This window comes from Canis aureus, chromosome 2 (assembly GCF_053574225.1).
Source record: "Canis aureus isolate CA01 chromosome 2, VMU_Caureus_v.1.0, whole genome shotgun sequence".
Taxonomy (NCBI): Eukaryota; Metazoa; Chordata; class Mammalia; order Carnivora; family Canidae; genus Canis; species Canis aureus.
Window position 1 is genome coordinate 39,395,053 of NC_135612.1, and position 15,250 is coordinate 39,410,302.

The 15,250-nt window shown below is 40.0% G+C and overlaps 1 protein-coding gene and 1 long non-coding RNA gene across 7 annotated transcripts in view; one reads left to right on the plus strand and one right to left on the minus strand.

The window, feature by feature from the left end:
- Positions 1-15,250, minus strand: part of ENTREP2 (endosomal transmembrane epsin interactor 2) — a 446,252-nt gene that overhangs the window by 139,769 nt on the left and 291,233 nt on the right. For 2 of the 6 annotated variants that reach the window (XM_077869116.1, XM_077869103.1), the window contains exon 1: positions 5,541-6,143. The exons of the other annotated variants lie outside the window; for them this stretch is intronic. In XM_077869116.1, the coding sequence (XP_077725242.1) occupies positions 5,541-5,984 (444 nt within the window). In that variant the 5' untranslated portion in view covers positions 5,985-6,143. Of the gene's footprint in view, positions 1-5,540; positions 6,144-15,250 lie in introns of those variants that run through there. 6 annotated transcript variants of the gene reach the window in all.
- Positions 6,203-15,051, plus strand: LOC144296162 (uncharacterized). Its single transcript, XR_013363318.1, has 3 exons — positions 6,203-6,376; positions 9,387-13,748; positions 14,475-15,051. It is a non-coding gene; the product is annotated as an uncharacterized LOC144296162 (long non-coding RNA).

Genomic DNA, 15,250 nt, shown 5'->3' on the forward strand with positions numbered 1-15,250 from the left:
TAGATAATAGATCCAGAAAGTAAGGAAGTGCTCACAACGGGGGCATGCTGAAGACCTACAAGTCAGCTTTAAAAGGTTTCCACTGGCCAAATCAGAGATGATTTGAGTATCAAAATAAAAGTTTATAACCCATCAGTCTACAGAGATAAAAACAGACAATGAATAAATTAAAAATTTGGTGCAGAATATTTACAAAGTCTCAACAACAGGAGAAATTGAAATCTTGTGCCACTGATAGGATCCAAAAAGACGCATCACTTCCTGATAGAGATGCGTAACTTGAATCTGATCATGAAACAATAGCAGACAAACCCCAACTGCAGAGGTTCTATAAAATAACACCTGTAGTCCTCAGGCATCAAGATCATAAAAATCAAGGACTAAGGAACTGTTTGCAGATTGAAGGAGACTAAAGAAACATCATAACGAATGCACTCAAATAGCTTGGAGGGATAAAATTCCTTGCACTGTAATTCCTTACAACTTTTTTAGGTATTAAATAAAAAATAAATAAGTAAATAAAATAAAATAAGTAAGTGCAATCTCAAAGCCAGTAATGCAATGCAATATAGGAAAAAATTTTTTTTTAAAGATTTCTTTCTTTCTTTCTGATAGACATAGAGAGAGAGAGAGGCAGGGACACAGGAGGAGGGAGAAGCAGGCTCCATGCCAGGAGCCCGACGTGGGACTCGATCCTGAGACTCCAGGATCACATCCTGGGCCAAAGGCAGGCACCAAACTGCTGAGCCACCCAGGGATTCCCGCAATATAGGAAAATTATAGGCTAATTCCCCTTATGACTAAAGACATAAAATTTATAAATTTTTAGCAAATAAAAAAATTGTTTTAAAATGTATCATTCACAAGAAGAATTTGTCCCAGGATTGTTAGATATCAGAAAAACCTATCAGTGTTACTACCCTAAACTATATCAAAAAGTATACTGAACTTACAGAGTAAAAATAAAAATTGAATCACATTAGATTAATAAAGAGCAGGATACAAATTTAAAAAGCTACTCATAATTTGTCAATACTACTAAGCAAGCTAGGAATGGGGGGAAATTTAAAAATACAAGTAAACATATTTATGGGGAAAACAACTAAAAGCAAACATAGTTGGTGCAGAACTTTACAAATGATTCTCTTTAAAAATCAGGAACAAGGAATCAGGAACATCCTTGAAACCTGTTACCATTTCATTTCATGGGACACCTGGGTGGCTCAGTGGTTGAGTGTCAGCCTTCAACTCAGGGTGTGATCCCGGGTCCTTGGATAGAGTCCTGCATCGGGCTCCCTACGGGGAGCCTGCTTCTCCCTCTGCTTATGTTTCTACCTCCCTATGTTTATGAATAAATAAACCTTTAAAAAGTTTTTTAAAAATCCTACTTCTTTTCAGTAATGTATTGCAGTTCCAGCCAATGCAAAAAAGACAAGACTAAAATAAAAGGTATAAGAATTGGAAAAGAGAAAAAAACCCTTACATTATGATGCTATAGAATTATAATAGCATGATATTGGCAAAGGGATAGCAAATAAATCAGTTTAGTCCTAGCCAAAATTTATTAATATTGGATATATTAGAGAACATATTATAAATCAGTATGGATAAACCATGAAAAGTTGGTGCTAGGCAATCCATATAGGACAAACATGAAAATTACACCCATACCTCATATCATATACAAAAATAGATTAAAAGCATTAAATGTGAAAGTCAAAATTTTTAACACTTATTAGGATTATGGAGATTTTTTAAAAGCACTACACAAAAAACATAGCCTTTAAAAATAAAACAGCAATGATTTTGACACATTAAAATTAAATCATCTGTAGGACCAAAAAAAAAAAAAAAAGGAACAAATAGTGAAATGTGACAAGCTATTTGCACTAGATATAATAGATAATGGATTAATATGCAGAACATATAAGGAAATCTTACAAATAAAAAATAGAAAAAGCAGAACACAAAATAAGGCAAAAAAAAAAAAAAAACCCACACAACAGAAGAAAAAATACTTAACGACACTAGTAAATAAGACAAGCAAGTTAATATTACAATAAATTATCACTGCATACCCACAGTAGAAGTGTGGTGATTTGGAAGAACCGAAGTTTCATAAGGGGTGATAGGGTGGGTCAGTAAAAAGGAACTCTAAAATGTTGGCGGATTGTAACTTAATACAAGCTCAAGAGCAATCTGGCAGGCCCCTGGATTGCTCTTAGTTATTTCTGGCTAGAGAAACTCAAGCATGTGCTTAAGGAAGCACTATACACTGTGGGCAAATAGCTAAAAACTGGAAAGAACCTCTCCAATCATCAGGAAACGGATAAACTGTTACTTTTTTCTACAGTAAAGAACAACTACAATGAATACATCAGATCTTTGTGGGTAAATGTGAAAAACAAGGTGAGTTAAAAGAGCAAGTTGCAAAACAGTACAGTATAATACCCCCTATATAAGTCATAACATAAAAGCTCACAAAATACTACTATACATTGTTCACCTATATATATAGTAAAAGTGTTAAACCCAACAATGGAATGATATCCACAAACTTTAACACCTCTGAGAAGGGTAAAAAGACTTAAGGGCTTCATCTGGCCTGTAATGTTTTACATTTTAAAATCCGAGGGCGGGATCCCTGGGTGGCGCAGAGGTTTGGCGCCTGCCTTTGGCCCAGGGCGCCATCCTGGAGACCCGGGATCGAATCCCACGTCAGGCTCCCGGTGCATGGAGCCTGCTTCTCCCTCTGCCTGTGTCTCTGCCTCTCTCTCTCTCTCTCTCTCTGTGACTATCATAAATAAATAAAAATTAAAAAAATAAAAAAATAAAAGATTTTTAAAAAATAAATAAATAAAATAAAATAAAATAAAATCCGAGGGCGCCTGGCTGGCTCCGTAGGAGGAACATGTGACTCTTGATCTCAGCGTGGTGAGTGCTGGCTGGCCCAAGTTGGGTGTAGAGATTGCTTAAAAGAAATAAATAAAAATTCAAAAAAATAAAGAATAAAATCTGAAACAAAATGGTAATTCATTATAGGTAAGTTATTAACATCTCTATGGAAAAGCATGAGAGAAGAGATGTGCCTCAGACATAACTGATAGTGGGTTCTGAGTAATGATAGTTTTCACCATACAGAGGAAGACACCAGTGTTAAAACACTCCAGAAGGAAAAGCAGTCTGTGAGGTAAGGGACCAGTAAGCAGGATGTTCAATGACAAAGTAATTTATACAATGAAATAAAATTCAAGCCAAGAAGAAATACCTTCAAGGACCAATTACATTCCATTGATGAAATAAATGCAAATTCCATTTCAACAGAATGAAATAAAACTCACTAATCTATCACATTCTTCCATTCCACTGCACCATAGACTCTTCTAGATGGCATTTAGTCCAGGGTTGATCAAATCCACCAATTTTTTTTAAGCTAAAGTATTTATTTCAAGCTCATTTGAGGGTTAATTTGTAGTACCTTCGCAAACAATTACACTTATTTACCTGCTGAATAATTATTTGTTGAGTCCCTGAATATAAACAGCATTTTGCCAGAGGCTATCGAAGGAAACCAATGGGAAGAAACTAGGAGATCTTTCCTTTGGACTCCTTTAATCCATGTAACGTACTATGATATAGCTACTGTTTTTTTCCATTTTACAGATAAATTGAGACAGAGAGAATTTAAAATCTACCCCAAATCACCATGCTGACATAGCATGAGCCCTAATTCAAGTCCCACTTGTCAGACAACCTCAAAACCCACACCCTTTCACTATAGTTAGCTCTCAAGCCCAGGGGAGATCTTATGTCTCACTGTCCGGCTCTACTTTATGTGGGCTATACTGACTATATACCATGAGTTATGTTTTTCCATGGCACCACACAATAGGCTAGAATACTGACATAATTTTGAACTAATAACTCCTACTCTGTGATTTAGAAGATAATGAGAAAACCTGGAAAAAACACATTTAACTGCTCCAGACCAAGATCAAAAAACAAATTTAAAAAATTAAGGAACAAGTTAACAACTAAAGTCCTCCACACCAGGCACTGCACCAAGAACTTTATATATACTTCCAATATCTAATTACTACATTATCACACATAGCATGAGCATCATCAGCATATTTTACAGGTGAGGAAACATCTGTATACAAGTAAAGTAACCTGCCTAAAAGTCATAGAGCTAGTTATGTGAAGCCAGGAGCTGAACCCAGGTAGTCTGATTCCCAATTAGGCAAGGTTAATCACAAACAGTTTTGTCAACTTTTTTGAACCCAGTGAGAAATGTATTTTCTATTTTAGATCGTTATCCAATATGCACACACATATAAAGGACCAATCTCTACAAAACACCATTTGGCTTAATAATATGTAGCAAGGAAAAAAATTTTTAAGATGTTAGTTCTGAGTCACGAAATTAAGATCTCATGAACCATGATGGAAAAATGCACAATATTTAACTGCTTCAGAGATATACAATATTTATTACAATTATAGCAGCAAAAAAGGGGGAGGGACAAAAAACTAAATAGAACTAAATGGTCAGCCACAGAACTGAGTGATAATCACGAGTACCAAAAAAGTGCTATTCAGAGAAAATACAACATGTACGTTGCTTACATCATGCATAAGACTTATATATGGGAAATATACAAATATTTCTTCAGGTGAAAAAGGATGTAGACAATTACAGTTCTATTTTAATTTATACAGGCTTTTATTTTAACTTACAAACTGGGTTAGTTAGGAGACCAAATAATAGCCACCTCGCTTTTATTTTCTTGGCGCCAAAGCAATTTACTGATGTGTTCCTTTTTTTAAACACCTGTCCCAGATCATAGGACAAAGTCTTCCAATCAGCTGCATAAAGCTAGCAAAATCTTTATGCCAAAACATACAGGTCAAACAAATCAAAACAAAAATCCTCTCCTGATTGTTTTTAAAAGTGGGTCCAAATAACTTACAACATTAAAAGAGAACAGACGTTTTGCAAACACGTCCTAAAGCCACACACATTTAAGCGTTACAGAAACAGGCTCCCTCCCACCCCTACCCCTACCCCTTCGCCCAGAGCCTTGGACCCTCTCCAGGGGTCCCTCTGAAAGCCTGGAACTTCAAGAGGAGGGGGCTGGGCCACCTGTCTCAGGTCTGGCTCTGGCCTCCTCATCTGCCAAAGCCTCACAGTACTGTGCTGGCCAGTCCTTGGGGTCCTGATTATGGACTTTGGCCACAAACTTAAGGACTTTCATCTTGCTGGTTTCCAGGTTGGTTCGGGGCCCCCACTGGAACTCATAGTCTACAGGATCGGTGTGGGGTATCCGCCGGTACTCCAGGTAACGCTGCCGCACAAACTCTTCGGTAATAAGTTTCTTTGGGTCCCCGAAAACCAAGTGCTTCTTTGTGGGGTACACCCCTAGGCGACGCAGGAAGTCCCAGACCTCCGTTTCCTTGATGGTGTTGCCCTTCATGAAGATGAGACCCAAAACAATCATGAGGAGGCCGGTGGTGGGCGTGCCCTGGTCGCCTCTCACCTCGGCATCCTCCTCCACCGGCTCCAGGGTGTTGATGAGGATGTAAGTATTGCTCTTGGGTTCCAGCTCCACCAGCCTGTACCCGAAGACGTACTCGAGGCGCTCGGCAGCCAGTCTCAGCAGGTCGGGGAAGATGTCCTTGTAGTCCCCAATGACGTGCTTCAGGATGTCGGTGCGCTTGATCGGGATCTTCTTCTGGTCCTTAATCAGCAAGAACTGCACCAGCTCGGCCACCTTCAGCTCCAGCTGCTGCTGGGACCGGGGCCCCACCTCGGGGGAGGCCCCGGCCCGGCGGGCGCTCTGCGACGCCGCGCCCCGGGCCTCCTGGGAGCCGCCCGCCCCGCGGGAGGTGCTCGGGGCCTCCTCGGCGGCGCCGCGGCCCCAGTCCTTGTCCCTGTCCGCCTGGGAGCTAGGGCGGCCCCGGCTCCTCGGCTTCTGCAACATGTCCCCGGCGGCGGGAGCCGTAACGGGCAGCACAAGCCGCGGCAGCTGGGAAGCGGGGCAGCGGGGCAGCGGGGCAGCCGGGAAGCCAGGAAGCCGAACACGGCGGGAATTGTGGGTCGGCGCGCAGCGCGTCCCGGCGGCCGTGGGCGGGGCCAGAGCGGCGCGAGCGGCGGCGCGGAGACCGCGCTTGCGTCGGAGGAGACTGCGTGCCGCGTCACGATGGCTGCGCGCTGCGTCAGGGGCGTCTGCGCGGCCGGCGCGTCGGCGGAAAGCAGCGGCGTCCCGGGCCGTCCTCGCCAGACCCCCCAGGTAGACACTAGGAACCAAGGCTCGTAGGCGGGTGTGCGCAGCCAAGCTCAGGACCACACCGGCTCGGGCAAGTACTGCAGAGAGTGAGTACGAAGAGTTTGAAAATCGCGAGTATTTTTAGGTAGAGCGTACTTAAAAGTCCGAATGTGGGGGGAAAGGTAAGGCGAGGGGAGGAGGAGGAGAGCGTGCGTGGAAGCGAAGGAAAAGCATTTCCTTCCACACGAAACTACGCAGAAAGGATAAAAGACCCAGCTGACTCCTCACCTGGCTTGCCCTGGCCACGCCTTTCCCTCGGCTGCGGTCCAGACCCTCCAGAACCTTTACCACCAGTTACTTTCTGTCCGGCCCTTAAGAGTTTATTAAACACGAATGTTTGGTAGAAGCCGGCTTGCCTTGCAAGCAGGATTTCTAAGCACGTTTTCACTCTTTGAGTATTATTATTCTTTTAAGGATTTTATTTATTTATTCATTCATTCATTCATTCATTCATTCATTCATGAGAGACACAGGCAGAGGGAGGAGCAGGCTCCGTGCGCGGAGCCCGATGCGGGACCTGAGCTGAAGGCAGATGCTCAACCACTGAGCCACCCAGGTGTCCCTTTTTCAGTATTTATGGTCTGTGCATTCACCTGCCTCCTGTGGGACAACCAGGACGAAACCACACAAAGCATGTGCCAGTGAAGTCTTGGCTTACGTCTTTTGGAAAGCACTTGCTCCTGTAAAAAAACTGCCTTGAGCCCAGCATCACCATTTGCACAGAAACGGCCAAGAAGAATGCTACAAACAGAAACGTGCTGTCTCAAGAGATTCCCATTTTAATTTGGGGCATCACTGATCAAGAACTGGAATAATGTGAATCTCTTAAATGTCTTGATTTTTAATATCTTAGCCTGAAGGCTCCGTGAGAAAGAAAGGAGAACCCAGGGGTATCATTCCTTATAATCTGTGATGTCTGCACTTTGTCTATATATTTTTAATTGTGCAGCTCTAATAGCCAACAGGAGTCATTTCATTAACTCAGACCATCTGCAGCCTGCTGCCATCACTTCTACAGATCTTACTTAGCAAATGTGTTCCTTTTCGATTTACAGACTTGCAGAGAAGAAACAGTTTCCTACTTTGTCTTTTTAAAGCTGCCCAGAAAGTGGGAACACTCTTCAAAGAACCAGATCATATTGAGTTCCTCTTTAATGCAAATATATTCAAAGGAAAGCAATTCAAAACACATTATTTGAATAATAGCACCAAAACACAGCCTTATTAAAATTTCATTAAGTGTTAGTAACATAAAATTTTTGTTTGTAATTCAATATGAAAATGCAATCTGATAATGGCAGTGGGACTGTGAATCTAAATGTAAAATGATATTCTGTGTTGTGATGCGAGTATGCAAATCTGGCAAACTATGAGTAATAACTTTCTGTTCTACACAAGATCTAACAGTATATCCTCAAGCATCCATCTTAATGACAGAAGCCTACTAAGAAAAACAAATATATCAAGGCATTCATTTTTTTTATACAATGAGAAAATTCATCTTCATTTTCCTTACAAATGTGGACTTCTGTTAAATCTCCTGCAATTAAGAATTCTGCAGAATTCTCCAAAAGGATCATTTGTACCCTGAGTTTAAAAAAAAAAAAAAATCAACCAACAGATAATAGAGAAATGAAAAATGAGATGAAAACCATTGTTAACAATTAGGCTGCATTTTCAGTGTAAATGTGCAGTATCCTTCAGCAGCATTTTTACTCAGCAGATTGTCATACTCAAAATAGGTCAGAAAAGATAACAGTTAAAACTACCTCTTTACACTGTGCCCAGAAGAATGCAGGTGATAAAATACAGACATCTAATAGTATTAGAATGAAGTTTAAGCATCACATGGAGAAGTTACCCAGCCACCCTCCATTTCAGATTGACATGGAAAGCCATGGATGTTTAGGGAAAAACTGTTATGATGATGGTAGTAACAACACTAATAATAATACATGTAAACAGCAGCTGATGATTATTACAAAGGTAACTGGGTCAGACTCTGTTCTAAGTCGTCTACATGTATTACTCCATTTAATTACCACAACAGCCCTATGAGGCCTGTGTGTTTACTATGTTTCTCTTCTCACAAAGGAAGAAACTGAGGCACAGAGGGAAATATTAACTGTTTTGGGGTCTTATAGCAAATAGGTGGTTCTGGTGGTGGATCTGGTTTTGAATTAAGACAGTGTGCCTGCCTCCAGGGACACTTGGGTGGCTCAGTGGTTGAGCGTCTGCCTTCAGCTCAGGTCATGCTCCCGGGGTCCTGGGATTGGGTCCCCAATCAGACTCCCCTGCAGGGAGCCTGCTTCTCCCTCAGCCTATGTTTCTGCCTCTCTGTGTCTCTCATGAATAAATTAAAATAAGACAGTGTACCTCCAGACACACTGCTTTTAACCATATGTTGAAGCAGAGAACATAATATGAGGTCCTTGAGAAAGCAAAGGTCAGATGGACCTACAATTAGAAACCTGTGTGACTTTGGGGGAGCTACTGATGTTCCTTTCTGTTTCCAAAGTAACAAGATGAGATAGTAGTCTCCGTATCCAGAGGGAATACCTTCCAAGACCCTCAATGCATGCTTAAAACTGCAGACAGCAATGAATCCTATATGTACTATGCATACATATGTACTTAGGATAAAATTTATTGGCACAGTAAGGGATTAAAATCAAAAACCAATAATAAAATAGCACAATTCTAACAGTATATCTAATTAAAGTTATGTAAATATGTGTCAAAATGTCACCCCTCTTATGATGTGAGATGATGAAATGCCTATGTGATGGGATGAAGTGGGGTGAATGACACAGACACTGATGTAGCCATTAGGCTATTATTGACCTTCTGAGAATATGTTAGAAGGAGTATCATCTGCTTGCAGACCACAGCTAATCAAGAGTAACTGAAAGAGTGAAAAGCGAAACCACAGGTGGGGGGGGCGGGGGGGGCTTACTATAATAGCCCAGGCATCAGGGAACTAATGAGATACGTTTGCCAAGTACCTAGCGCAAGGTTGGAACAGGGTAGTTGATAACAGTTTGCTTCTTTCCACAGGATTTATGTTAAGGAAAATATCTCAGGACTCTACGAAGCTGTATGTAGAAAGATGTTTACTGCAGTGTAACACTTCTACACACAAAAATGAGAGAAAGGTCTGGAAAGAAACAAAGTGCTATTAAAGTTATTTTCTTTTAAAAATGAAACTCAATGTTGATTGTCTTGCTTAAGAGATAAATGAGAAATATATTCTCAATGATTTTAACTTCACATTGACACCATGCTATAGCAGTTACACACATTCAAATTTTCAGTAAATTTAGTGTGACTTGAATATGACATTTGTGATTTTGTTCAGCCAGTGAAGTAACAAAGACAGGTAGTTTAAAAAAAAAAAAAACATTTTCAGCTTATGTTAATGACCTAAACACTTTTATTACTAGACTGAAAAGGGAAAAAAAGAAAAATTCTTGAGGCAAAAATTAAGCTAGCTAAGATTTCAAATGTATTGAACAAAAATGCTTCCCAGTTACCACTTGCTCTTTAGATGTCTCTGAGTAATTAATTGCTTTATTTCATCTCCTTGGTAGCAAATGACTGCCAACAAGCTCTAATCATCTTTATTATCTACTGGATTCTCCTCTTCATTCATTGGTATTTTTTGCAAAACCAAAGAAAGGTTTTAAATTTTCTGTCAGCAACCTAGTGCAAAAAGCAGGTAAGGGCTTTCTGGGTAGAAAAGCAATGATAAAAGGATGCAGCCACCGTATATGAGCAGCTTCACTGCCTTTTCCAGTGAAAGAAAGTGGGACGGTGTGCTGCACGTGAGCGAAGGAGTTGGAGCAGGGGAGGCAGATCCTGTTGTGGTGAGTAGATAGGAAAAGGATTCCGTATACTTTAATGGTTGCAATAAAATCCCTTGTGTCCACTCATTTGTAACAAAGATATATACAAGTTAAATCACACAATAGGACTACTTGATAACACTTTGTCCTTCAAGCAAGAATACTTTACGTGGCGATACAGCTGTCCTTGGCTGGTGGAAGGGGGTGAAGAGGTATAGCTTGATGAGATAGCTCCTTTCAAGCACTGCAGCCATTTGGCCCAGAAATACCTTAGACTCTCTTTTCAAGAAATACAAATCTTCCAGTTACCGAGGGTAACTTTTTACTTAAGGAAATCATTAAGGTCTATTAGGTTATAAAATTACACATAAGGTCTCAATAGTGGCCAATAAGTATCTTCTTGTTTGCTTGGTTTTGCCTCTTGTTCTGCATCTTTTCCCTTTACAAACTGCTTCTTCCCATCTCTAAGAAACCTTGGTAAGGCTCTACCTGAGTGCATGTGATTCAGGCCAGACACAGTGACTGGTTTAGCAGTCCAGTCAGCATCCTCCAAAGGTTCACATAAGTTCTCTTTTCTCCAAGCTAACAAGCTCAGTGGTAATGTAAACCTAGCCACCTTTGCCTGGGTGTAGCCTGCTTCATGGTGAAGCCAACTCAGAGATCTAAGAGATGAAGAAACAGTCTTAATGCTACCATCCGAATTCCTGGATCCTGAGTTCAAGGTCAGACTCCTGGGTAACTATTTACTGAAGCAAGTCAGATCTTTTGCTTTATCTGCTTCCAGTTGATTCTCCTCACTTGAAACTGGAAATATTCTGGCTAAACAGTTCCAAGCCCAATTAAGCAGGAGAAACGAAGGTACTAAGGAAAGAGACTTGGTTTCAAGAGAATGGAGCTAAACAAAGTTATTACCTATAAAGTTGCTGAAAGTAATGAGAGGCACCCTGAATATAATTTGATATTTTTATTGTTTCTTGCCACGTTCTGTGGTTGAAGAATGCACTTAATGATTTTAATTGCTGGCAATAAAGCCAAAGTAGAAATCATGAAAGACTTTTTCCATATAAGAATGTACATATGAGCTAATCTGGTGATTTACCTCTGCAGAAAAAAGTTTCAGACAATCTGGAACATATTTTAAAGCATTTGTTACTCTAGTTGTTTCTCCATATGTAACAAAGTATTTTCCCACAGGCCACACCATTCAAGGTGACAGAAGCCTCATTCTTCTAGGTTTCATTTTAGAACAGAGGTATACTCACATGGCAAGGGTACCAAAGAGGAGAATGGACAAGGCTAATACTCCCAAGAGAGTTGTTTTGAGAAAACTGAACAAATTGAAATGGATTAAGAATAAAAGATGAATGAGAAAGAAATATGAAAATATGAGGGCAGACAAGATACATCTCACATGTATGTATAACTGGTGCTCCTGAAGGAGACAACAGTCATAAATAGAAAACCAGAAATAATACTCAGAGGTACTCTAGAGATGGCTGTAGGAGTCCTGGCGAGATGGTAGGTAGACACAGATACCATCTCTGATCCCCTCTCTTTCCTTGTTCCCCCCCTTGAACTAAATCAACAACTAAAACAGGTATGCATTCAAGTCTGGAGAATACACAAAGGCCATGGGTTCTCTAAAATCTGCAAAGGAGAGAGGACAAGGCTTCTTCCTCCTTGAGTTGCAAATGAGAGCTTAGGTACCTGCTAAGGAGAAGGCCTGCACACTCCCAAGGCCGGGGAAGACCCAGGATCTTGTGGTACTTTGGATATTCAGCTAGCAGAAACCCATGTCTCCCTTCTGAGAAAGCCTACTGCTGCCATCTTTCTGAGAGTAGTCCGTCTTTCTGAGAGTAGTCCAAGTGCTTGCCCAGGCTGCTAACTGCCCTTAGATGAAGCCTTACAGACAGGTCAAAATGCTATCAGGCCTTGAGGCTGGGAGAGGCCTTGAGGAGTTTCAAACATTTTGAGTCTGGACTCCAAGAGGCTGCTTCACGGTACCTCAGGAGACCCATAAACAGTGTGTTCTTTGATTCACGGTGGTTCATAGAAGCAAAACCTGTTGTGCCAGAAACTTCTGAGCCTCTCACCACTTGCCAGCCTACTTACCAGCAACTCCAGCAGCATGATCTGTAGAGGAAAGAGAAGTACAGAACCTGGCACAGGTGAAATAAAACAGCTCATTAGATATCCAAGAATTCAAAGAAGCAGTAAGAGTGACAAAAAGCTACACTGACCAAGAAAGAACACCCAGATTAATAAAATCTGGAATGGAGGGGATATTACTACCAACCTTGAAAAAAATTAGAATGCTGTGAGCACTAAACAGCTATATACCAACAAATCAGATAAATCTGGTGAAATGGAAGAGTTCCTAGAAAGACACAGATTTCAAGAAGAAATAGGAACTATAAATAAACCTACAACAAAGGAAGACTGAATTAGTAGTTTAAAAACCTCCCACAAAGAAAATTGGTGGTTTCATTGGTGAATTCTACCAAAATTCTTTTAAAAAGAATTAAGACCAACTCTTTACAAACTCTTCCAGAGAACTGAAGAACCAATTCCCAGCTCATTCTGAGTCCAGTATTATCTTGATACAAAATCAGACAATGGCATTACAAGAAACTACAAAGCAACATTCCTTTTGTTTTTTTCCCCCAACATTCCTTTTGAATACAGATGCAGAAATCCTTATCAAAATAGTAACAGACAAAATCTAACAATATATAAAACAGATTGAAGACAATTCCTAACAAAATCCCAGCTGCATTTTTTATAGAAATTGAAATGCTGATCCTAAAATTCATCAGGAAATTCAAGGGACCCAGAAAAGCCAAAACACTTAAGAACAAAGTTGGAGGACTCACACTTCTACAATATGTCCAAACTTACAACACCATGGTAATCAAAGCTGTATGGTACTGGCACAAGCACAGACATATTGTTATGAGCTAAATTGTGTTTCCCTCCTCCTCCTCAAATGCATAAGTTGAAGCCCCAATTACTAGTACCTCAGAATGTGACTGAATTTGGAAGTAAGGTCTTTAAATGGATTAAGTTAAAATGAGGCCATTAGAGTGGGCTGCTAATCCAATAACACTGATGCCCTCAGAAGGACACCATACTTCTTCATCCCCGGAAGAAATACCAGGGATGTGTGCACACAGAAGGCCATGCAAGGACACAGTGAAAAGGCAGCTGTCTGCAAGTCAAGAAGAGAGGCTCAAGAGAAAACCACACTTACCAACAGTTTGATCTTGGACTTCTAGCCTCCAGATTGTTAGAAAATAAATTTTCTGTTGTTTAAGCCACCCAAGCCGTGGTATTTGTTATGGCAGCCCTGGTAAACTGATACACATATAGAGCAATGGAGCAGAAGTGAGAGTGCAAAAGCAAATCTGTACATCTATGGTCAACAGATTTTTTTTTTTTTTAAAGGGGACCAAGGTAATTCAATGGGAGTAACAACAAATGGTCCTGGGGTGACGGATATCCACATGCAAAAGAATTAATTGGACCCTGACCTCACACCACATACAAAATTATAAAGTGGATCATGGACCTAAATGTAAGAAATAAAACTTACAAAACTCATTTTAAAATGAAACATAGCAAATTTTCATGACATGGGGTTTATCAAAGACCTCTTAGATAAGAGACTAAAAGCAGAGGTGTTAAATTAGAAGACTGATAAATTACACTTCATCAAAGTTAAAAACTTTTCTGTGTCCAAGGATACTCAAGAAAGTGAAAAGGCAATCTACACAGTCTGGGGGAAATTATTTGCAAATCATGTATCTAATAAGGGAATGATATGTAGAACATATAAACAACTCTTGGAACTTGCAAAAATCCATTTGTAAAACTAGGCAAACGATTTGAATAGACATGTCTCTAAAGATGTAAGCATGGCTAATCACATGAAAAGATGTTCAGCATAATTAGTCATTAGGGAAATGCAAATCAAAACCATAATGATATACTACTTCACACTCCAGAATGGCTATAAACAAAAAAGGCAGATAATATCAAGTGTTAGCAAGGAGGCAGAGAGATTGGAAACCTCAGGTATTGCCGTTGGGAATGTAAATGGTACAGCTTCTGTGGAACACAGTTTTATTGTGAATGGGGAGTGACTGCTAAAGGATATGAGATTTCTTTTGGGGGTGATTGAAAATGTGATAAAATTAGATAATGATGGTTGCATAACTCTGAAGTATGCTAAAAAACACTGTATACTTTAAAAAGTGAATTTTATGATATGTTAATTATGTCTTAAACCTATTTTAAAAAGGACCTGAAGAAGGCCAAGCTGAAGAATCTTTAATAAGTTGCTCCTTCTGAAGTGTAATGAGATGAAACAGAAGAAGTCTAAGAAAACAGTAATGAGAACCATCAAATGATGTAGTTAGGGCACCTAGACTTTCTGAATCAATAGCAACAGAAAGAAATTTTAATTAAAAAGTTACACTAAAATGGAGCAGAGTCTACTGTTGAAATGATTTCTGCTATTATCACAAAGATGTTTATATTTTAGGCAACAAATGAACATCTTTCTGCTACATGGTTTAATGGAACACAGTTTCATCCTTCCCCTGCCACCAATTTTCTCTGGGTCCTGGAAGGCCTCTCATAGTTAGATCTCAGCCTCTTCACCAGCAGAAAGGCAGGGCTGACTTAAGCAAACTTTTTCAGCTGTAAAATCCCATTAATATATGAAAGAAATAGGGGCTCCTGGGTGGCTCAGTTGGTTAGGCATCTGACTCTTGATTTCGGCTCTAGTCATGATCTCAGGTTTGTGAGATCATACCCTTTGTCAGGCTCTGCACTGGGTGTGGTACCTGCTTGATTCTCTGCCTCCCCACCTCTAATTAAAAAAAATATATATATATATATACATATATACACACACACTCACACATGTGTGTGTGTTTATATTATATAAAACATATAAACAATTCTAAATATAAAGAATTATATATGATATATACATTAATATATGTAAAGAATTCCTTTATATTCCTTTCCTTGCATGTGCATGAGATGTGGATGCTGTGTGTAGCTTTCAGA